We start from the raw sequence: 9,631 nt of genomic DNA on the forward strand, positions 1-9,631 counted from the left end.
ATACTTATTGCACTCGAATAATTTATTACTTATCATTCGGCATTTTCGGTTATCAATATTTATGCACGTTAACAATAACCCTTAATAATATCCGTAGCAAAATTCTAAATTATTATTAGTTATATCAAACAAAATTAACATATATTCCGTTGGCATCTATCCCCCAAGGTAAGTAGTATATCCCCCAAGGTAAGTAGTATCTTTGAATCATTAGATGGAATCTTTGATAAGGATGTTTTTCTATTTAAAATTTACGAAATTCTTTCTATATATATATTTGAAGATGATAGAAACGCCTTCACTCTCATATATTCATCCCACCAACCCACCCCTTAAAGAACAGCCACGTGAATCCCTAACACTTAAACAGATCCATATTTCAGACTCATCCAATTCTTGATATAAATTCACATTTAATCAATTTTTAATTACAATTATTTTGTTCCGTTTTGTTTATCTTCTACCCCCTATTTTATTTATTCTATTAAATACTAAATCCTTCAATATTCTGATGTGGGGTTCAGCAGTTTCTATTACATAACCAATTTTATGTTTTAAAGGGTTTTTCAAGGTCATGGAGTTTGCTTCAATGGCAGCCATTTTGAATAACGTAAATGTGTGTTTCAATGTGTGTGCTTTCTTGTGGTTATTCATATGGGTTATTGTTGATACTGTAAAACAAACAAGAAGTGAAATAATAACAAGATTTCGCATAAAGTTTTCATCTTTTTGCATGATTACTATCATACCCACTTGTATAATCACAATATCTCAAATGGGTTTGTGTCTGTACAAGTTCTTGATGCATGAAGTTGTACCTTATGAGTCCATCATTATGGCATTAACATGGTGTTTAGCCAGTACTGTTACTGTGTATGCAATAAAGTTTAAAACTTTTGGTCAGATAACAAAATGGCCTACTGTTCTTGTCATCTTTTGGTGGCTTTCTGCAATTCTTGATTCAGTTTTAGTAACTCTGATAATGGTAGACTATTTCAAATCGAAAAAAGTGGAAGTTTTTCAATCAGTATCAAGTGTTATTGAAATAGCCACCTTACCAATTTTGATGATTTTGTGTTTTAATGGTGTCTACATTTGTGGTATTAAGAAACACAAAGAATTAGAAGAGCCATTGCTTCAAGAAAGTGTTGGTGATACAAGTGCATTTACAAATTCAGGAATTTGGAATAGGGTTACATTCAATTGGCTCAACCCGCTTTTCGAATTGGGTCGGGCTCAAAAACTTGAGTTTACCCATGTTCCTTTAATTCCTGAATCAGAAACAGCTGAAGAAGCTGCATTTTTGTTGGAAGAGTCGATTCACGCGCAAAAGGGTCGTGGTTCGGTACTGCCTAAAGCCATATTTTTTGCTGTAAGACGATCTTTAGCAATCAATGCGGTTTTCGCAGGTATGTTATTGCTTCTCTGCATTTTTAGCTGTTTTTAACTTGAATTTAGTATGTTATAAAGTTTTAGTTGTATCAAAACGGGTCATTATATGATAAAATAGTGTTTAAATAGTGTTTGGATGTGCTTTTGTACCAAGACTTGGGTAATGTTAAGTCTGTGTACTTTATTCGTTTACCCGTTTAATAATCACTAGCTTTGTTCACTATCAAAATCTTATGAAGTTTGCTTATTTAAGTAACTAATGATGTTAGTGTTTAAAGTTTAGCCCAAGGGGATTAGAAACTAATAATCACTAGATTAGTCTGCTCGCAAAGCAGGTCGTTGGAAACAAGGTTAATAGATAAAAATGTTGAAAGTTTAGCCCAAGGGGGTATTTGCGTCTTTCGTTCCTCTTATTTTTTGGGCTTATATCGGGTTATTGACATTTTTTCCTGGCTTATGAGCTTGTCTTATAGTTTCTATAAACCGTATTCATATCTAGTACGAAGTAAGTAATCGTATTTTTTTGGCGAAAAAATAATAATATAAATAAACTGATTCGAAAATCAACAAGATACAAAACCGATACAAGAGGAAACAGAAACTAGTCTAGTCAACAACCAGAAGTAGATTTAAGTGTCATTAATGTTACTTTATACCTAATTAACAATAAAATATTTATTGAGTCAAGTAGATTAAAGTGTCATTAATGTTACTTATTACCTAATTAACAATAAAATATTTATTGAGTCAAGTAGATTAAAGTGTCATTAATGTTACTTATTACCTAATTAACAATAAAATACTTGTTGAGTCACAACATAACAAAAGCCAAAACCAAGTTTGTTCTTTATAACCACATATGATCCAAGAAATCACAGCACAACACAAACATATAGGACAAAACCACAAAAGTTGAACCAATTTCCTAGCACATGCTTGAAACAGGAGGTAGGATTATTTATACAATAGGTAATAGGAACCCATTTATTCTATCAGAGTACCAGTTTTTGGTTTCTCTAAATAAATTTATTAAAAGTATGCTAGGATTAGTGATTATAAATAATTGTAAGATAAGATGCCTATCTCTTTACTTTTAGCATACTATGAAACTAGAATCAAAATAGTTTACTTTATTCTATTGTTTTTTTAGTAAAGCAGACTCCAATGTGAAATCTACATGTGTTTTATATGAATTTAAACTATAAAGTATGTGACTTATATTTATATAAAGTCAAAAAGAGGGGAAGAAATGTGGTGATGAATAGAGTATGGACCAATGTTCAGTGTATGTATGAATTATGAAACAGCAAAATCAAAGCTTAAATCTATTTCATTTTTTGTTTTTCAGCATAGGACAAGGATATTATCAAATATATGGTAGTTGGTAACACATTAAAAAAACTGAAAAATTATACAACTAGCATAAAACATGTTACGAATTCGATTATACAGTTTCTAGTTGAGTATGGAAGTAAAGCAATAGACTTGTTAATTCATATTAAATCTGCATAACTAAAACTTTTGGTTTAATTCATATTCACCTTGTAAAAGTGGTCCTGTTTGCCTTGTTAATGAGGGGACCAACGTAATCACGAGCGAAAAATTAAGATATCATTGGTGCTATGTTGACTGTTTCTTTTGGGTGGTTATAGGAATCAACACACTTGCTTCATACATGGGTCCGATTTTGATCACAAGCTTTGTAAATTACTTATCAGAAGATAGTAACGATTTAAACTACCGAAAAGGCTTGATTTTGTCTTGCATTTTCTTCTTGGCGAAAACAGTCGAATCTTTATCACAAAGGCAATGGTATTTTGGTGCTCAACGAATTGGCATTCGTATACGTGCTGCTCTTATGGTACTTACGTACAAGAAATTGTTATCTATCAAATATGGTACAACAAGCAATGGCAAAATCGTAAATTTGATCAACGTGGACGTTGAAAAAGTTGGGGAATTTTTCTGGTATATTCATGGAATCTGGTTACTCCCGGTTCAAGTTCTTCTTGCTTTGATTATTTTGTACATGAATCTTGGTTTTGCTCCATCAATGGCTGCATTTGTTTCAACTGTTTTAGTTATAATTAGCAACACGCCGTTAGCGAATATGCAAAAGGATTTTCAAACAAAAGTTATGGAATCGAAAGACGTAAGGATCAAAGCTACTTCGGAGATCTTGAAAAGCATGAGAGTTTTGAAGTTGCATTCATGGGAATCGAATTTCAAGAAAAAGCTCGTTGATTTACGAGAAAAAGAGCAAAATTGGCTCAAAAAGTATCTTTACACGTGTTCAGCGATCGCTTTCCTTTTTTGGACATCGCCTACGTTAGTGTCGGTTTCCACTTTTGGTGTGTGCATCTTCTTGAATACACCGTTGACCCCGGGTGTTGTTCTTTCTACTTTGGCTACATTTAGAATCTTGCAAGACCCGATCTATAATCTACCTGAGCTTGTTTCCATGGTGGCCCAAACTAAAGTTTCACTAGATCGAATAAAAGATTTTATAACGGATCAAGATAGCAAACAAGTTGAAGCTCAGTCTTTTGAACGTTCGTGCGTGGCTATAGAAATTGAACCGGGAGAGTACTCGTGGGATACAAATGACCCGGATGAAAGACGGCCCACAATAAAGATTTCTACAAAAATGAAAATTTTAAAAGGTTATAAAGTGGCGATTTGTGGGTCCGTTGGAGCGGGGAAATCGAGCTTATTGTATAGCATTTTAGGTGAAATCCCAAGAATTTCAGGTGGGCGGGTAAAAGTGTGTGGGTCGAAAGCGTTTGTGCCACAAAGTGCTTGGATTCAAACAGGAACAGTAAGGGATAACATTTTATTTGGGAAACAGATGAACAAACGATTTTACGATGAAGTTGTCGATGGATGTGGTTTGGTTTGTGATTTTGAGACGTTGATTGATGGTGATCTAAGCGTTGTAGGTGAGAGAGGATTAAATTTGAGTGGTGGCCAAAAACAAAGGATTCAGTTAGCGAGAGCGTTGTATAGTGATTCAGACGTTTATGTTCTCGATGACCCATTTAGTGCGGTTGATGCTCATACGGGCGCTCATATGTTCAAGGTACTTTATTTCTCAAACAATTTTTTTTTTTTTTTTTTTTTTAAACTTCGATTTTTAGTTGATTTGTGATGTAAGACGATATCTTTTTTTTTGCAGAAGTGTTTGTTAAATCTGCTAGATCGGAAGACAGTTGTTTATGTAACTCATCAGTTAGAGTTTTTAAGCGCGTCGGATTTAGTTTTGGTAGGTTCTATAACTCTTTTGTGCATTATGTAATTCTTTTAGTCCATGTTTTGATTAAAACATATGCGTTTTTCATGTAGGTAATAAAAGATGGTGGTATCGTTCAATCAGGAACGTACAAAGAACTTATATCAGATCCCGAAAGTGAATTTGCTCGGTTAATTTCTGCCCATTCGAACTCTTTGAACAAAGTTAGCCTACCCAACGAGCCCAAACCGTTAACCAAGTTTGGCCCAGCTAGCCATGGTGAATATATGGTTAGAGAACACGACCCGAGAACCAAAAATGGATCTACAGAAACAATACCTCAAGAAGAATCACAATCTGGGCGGGTCAAATTTAGTGTTTACACAACTCTGATTACATCAGCATATAGAGGAGGTCTTGTGCCGGTTATTTTAATCTGTCACACGCTCTTTTTAGCGTTGCAAATGGGTAGTAATTACTGGATGGCGTGGGCCACAGAGGATACGAGTCGGGTTACGAGCAAGGAGCTAGTTGGTGTGTTTGTACTTTTGTCTGGTGCAAGCTCGGTTTTCATTTTAGGACGGGCGGTTTTGTTGTCCACGGTAGCTATTGAGACGGGTCAAAACTTCTTCTTACAAATGATAACTTCGGTTTTTCGAGCACCTATTTCGTTCTTTGATTCTACTCCATCAAGTCGGATCCTCAATCGAGTTAGTAATTTAACCTTTGCTTTCTCATTGTTTTACTTAGAGTTGGCACTAAGGTTGTTTAGCGGGTGGATCATATGTCAAAACGGGTTAGATTTGAAACAAGTCATTGTTATATTATCTGTTCAGATTTGTAAAAGAAATCAGTTGACCCGTGTGTAAGTAAATGGGTAGAAACTGCCACCTTTACTTACAATAGTTATAACATTAGTTAGTTAAATATTTGATTAAAGGATTGAGGATGTTGTATACATTTGAACTAACTTTTGGGTGACTTTTAACCTGTACCTTCAACCTAATATGTCTCTCTTAAAAGTAAACGGGTCGAAATTGCACCTCTGCTTAAAGTTTAAATCTTTATAGTAATGGGTTTATTTAGAAGATTTATTAATTCATCTCTTACAGTCTTCAACGGATCAAAGCACAATAGATGTAGATATCCCTTACCGATTGGCGGGATTAGTTTTCGCGATAATTCAACTTCTAAGCATCATTTTGCTGATGTCACACGTCGCATGGCCAATCTTTTTGCTCTGCATTATCATCATTGTTATATCTTTATGGTATCAGGTAAGATCATCAATATAAACATAAAAAAACATTAAAATAGTTTGATAGAATGATTTATACTAAGTAATAAAGAATCTGTTTTATTTAGAAATTTGAAACTGTTTTCTATAATTTAGGGATACTACATTACTACAGCGAGAGAACTAGCAAGAATGATCGGTATTCAAAAGTCTCCAATTCAACATCATTTTTCAGAATCAATTTCAGGTGCATCAACGATCCGTTGCTTTAGTCAAGAACTTCGTTTCTGGAATAGATGTTTGAACGTTATCGATGATTACTCTCGCGTTACGTTCCATAACACGGCTACAATGGAATGGTTGTGCGTTCGGGTCAACTTCCTTTTTAATCTTGTTTTCTTCATCCTTTTAGTCGTTTTGGTGCACCTTCCTCGATCATCCATTGACCCTAGTAAGCTTCTTTTACGTACCTCGTTCACCTTTTTGGTTATGCATAGCAAATAGGTGATGATCCGTAAACCACCAAAATTATCCGTACACTACTAAACATGCATTATTTTATTATACACTACAAGCCTCTAAAGCAGTATAGATAAATTTAGGTGGTTATACGGATCACTGCTCATAGCAAATTGTTTTATCACCTACTTTATCAAGAAAATTAAACTCGAATTGACTTGTTTTCATATAATTGTGGTGAATTACCGTTATTATCTATCTATGTTAGACTAACAGCTGAGACCTTATGGTGGTTGATGTAATCACAGGTTTAGCCGGGTTAGCAGTTACGTACGGTTTGAGCTTGAATGTGTTGCAAGCTTGGGTCATATGGAACTTATGCAACGTCGAAAACAAGATGATTTCAGTTGAAAGAATTCTTCAATTTTCAAATATTCCAAGTGAAGCGCCAGAAACGATCAAAAATTGTAAACCCGAAAGGAATTGGCCTGTAAGAGGACAAATCGAACTTAAGGATTTACATATTCAATACCACCCTGCTCTTCCAACAGTTTTGAGAGGAATCACTTGTACTTTTCCTGCTCAAAAGAAAATTGGGGTCGTGGGTCGAACCGGGTGTGGGAAGTCAACCTTGATCCAGGCTCTATTCAGGGTGGTTGAACCCACGAAAGGTCAAATCTTGATCGATGGGCTCGATATATCAAGGATTGGGTTACATGATCTGAGATCTAAACTGGGGATAATTCCACAAGATCCAACTTTGTTTCAAGGAACTATTAGAACTAATCTTGACCCGTTAGAACAACATTCGGATCATGAAATATGGGAGGTGCTAAACAAGTGTCGGCTCGCTGGTATAGTTGGTCAGGATAAAAGGCTTCTTGATACACCAGGTAAGAAATATATTCCATTTTTATTTTATTTTTTTAATTTTTTTTTTCAAAAAATCATACGGAGTAGTTGTAAGCTAATGGAAAAATGGGCGGGTTGGATAAAATTTAGGGCTGTCGTTAACGTTCTTTAAACAGTTGTACATTCATGTAACCGCCACCACTAAATCAATAAGTAACCGCTATGTACAACTGTTTAAAACGCGTTACCGACAGCCGTTAGCAAAATACTAGTAAAATTTAAACAAAATCAGAAATTTTATTAGTGAATGGGTTGAAGATGTTGCAAGCTAAAATTTGAAAGAACCTTATGCAGTTGCTGAAAACGCGCTTTAAACTCTTGTAAATTAATGTAACCGCCACCGATAAATTAATAAGTTAACTTTATGTACAACAGTTTAAAGCGTGTTAACGACGGCCTTTCAAAGGTGGTTGTTAGCAAAATCCTAAAAATGAAGCAAAAATTGGAAATTTTTGGGTGCTAAAATTTGAAAGAATGTTATGCAGTTGCTGAAGACGGTGAGAATTGGAGCGTTGGACAGCGTCAACTCGTATGCTTAGCGAGAGCATTATTACAAAAACGTAAGATACTTGTACTAGACGAGGCAACTGCTTCAATTGATACAGAAACCGATAATATAATGCAGAAAACGATAAGAGAAGAAACTAGCAGATGTACGGTTATAACTATAGCTCATCGGATTCCCACTATTGTTGACAGCGATTTAGTTCTTGTTCTTGATCAAGGTAACAAATTTAATACCTTTTAATACTATCAGTTTACCTGATACTTTTACAATATCAAAGTAACAAATTTAATAAACTTTATACATATTTTGTGAAATACAGGGAGAGTAGCAGAGTATGATTCTCCGGCACGTTTGCAACAAGATAGTTCGTCGGCATTTTCGAAGTTGGTGAACGAATTTTTGAGGAGATCATTGTAGTATTTCATGGTTCACACGGTTTTAGATTTGAAGTGTACAGTGCAAGATAACAGTGAGGCTAATCTAGGTAGGAGATCACGTTAGTATTTGGTTTGGGCCGGGCCGGGCCTGAATGTTGGATTAGTCGTTCCCGGCCCAATCTGTTAATTGATGTGCCGAGACTTGCAAACTTAGTTGTAATCGTTTAGATTAATTACATGTTATTCTTCTTTAACAATTTCGATTTTAAGTCGCAAATCCTGGTTGTTATAACTTGTTAGCTTATAACGTATGACATAACTTTTATTTTTATTTTGGCTACCATAAGGAATACTATAAAACGTCAATTCATCAAAATATGAACAAACCCAACAAGCTATAATACGGTTGCATTAGTTTAATAGAGAGGAAGCTAGAGTTTTCAATAGCTTTGCCTCGGATTTAGGGTTACTCGATGTGGATCTTTGTGGTCGCAAATTCACATGGATTAATAAGGCGGCCACGAAAATGAGTGGCATTGATCGAGTTCTTTTATCATGTGGTGATACTGATTTTTTTGAGGAGGTGAAGCTTATAGCATTATCAAAAGGATGGTCGGATCACATGCCGATTTTATTATTTCAAGAAAAGCTAGATTTTGGTCAAACTTCTTCAAATCGTGGTTATCGTTTGACTGTTTCGATGTGTTAATTCGTGAGTCTTGGGCTGCGATCGATGACAATTCAGTAGGTGTTTTTAATGACAAACTGAAATATTAAAGAGTAATACAAAGTGTAATGTTGCTGCTCGAAAAGGTGTTGTTAAGTCAAGGTTACATGAACTAGATGCAGTGATAGATGGTCTGCAACATTCTGAGGAGGATGTGATCGAAAGAAGGGATTTGATTCAAGAGTTGAATAAAATCCAGCAAGATGAAGACTTGGATACGTTGCACAAACTAGAGTTAAATGGGATGTGGAGGGGGACGAGATTTGTTTCAGAGGCTCTAGCATTGGGTTAATATTATCAAACTCTTTCATAATGATAAAAGAATTGGTTTATTACCTCAAAACGTGCTTAAAAAGAAGGTTGGTAAAGGGCATTCCATTCGTTTTTGGAAGGACAATTGGTTAGGAAACGGATGCCTAAAAGACAAGTACAATCGCTTATTTCATAATGATTTAAACGAGGACTACTTTCCTATGGATCGTATAGTGAGCAGAAAGTGGATATGGGAGTGTAGACGACCCATAGAGAATTCGAGGGGAGCTGAAAGTCTGGGTATGCTCATATATAAGATTTGGTCGATGGTGTTATCAAGCTCACCTGATGGTACATGGTGGTCTACTGCCAAGGATGGCAATTTTTCTGTTTGTAACACAAGATGTCATATTGATGATAGTCTACTCGCTACAACTATGCAACCAATGACGTGGTGTACGAGTGTTTCAAGGAAAATTAATGTTTTTGCGTGGCGTTCTTCGTTGAATAGACTTCCCACTCGAGCAAATCTTTTGGC

At 35.3% G+C, this 9,631-nt stretch overlaps 1 protein-coding gene across 1 annotated transcript; it reads left to right on the forward strand.

Annotated features, from left to right (window-relative positions):
* Positions 1–556: 556 nt before the first annotated feature.
* On the forward strand, positions 557–8,308 carry LOC139870568 (putative ABC transporter C family member 15; the record flags this gene model as incomplete). The annotated part of the gene is made up of 9 exons (XM_071858350.1): positions 557–1,409; positions 3,045–4,471; positions 4,568–4,654; positions 4,735–5,331; positions 5,734–5,898; positions 6,015–6,309; positions 6,626–7,210; positions 7,715–7,954; positions 8,057–8,308. Coding segments are annotated over 9 exons (4,347 nt in total), but the record flags the coding sequence as incomplete, so codon positions are not given.
* Positions 8,309–9,631: the final 1,323 nt, after the last annotated feature.

Source organism: Rutidosis leptorrhynchoides, chromosome 10 (assembly GCF_046630445.1).
Source record: "Rutidosis leptorrhynchoides isolate AG116_Rl617_1_P2 chromosome 10, CSIRO_AGI_Rlap_v1, whole genome shotgun sequence".
NCBI classification, from domain to species: domain Eukaryota; kingdom Viridiplantae; phylum Streptophyta; class Magnoliopsida; order Asterales; family Asteraceae; genus Rutidosis; species Rutidosis leptorrhynchoides.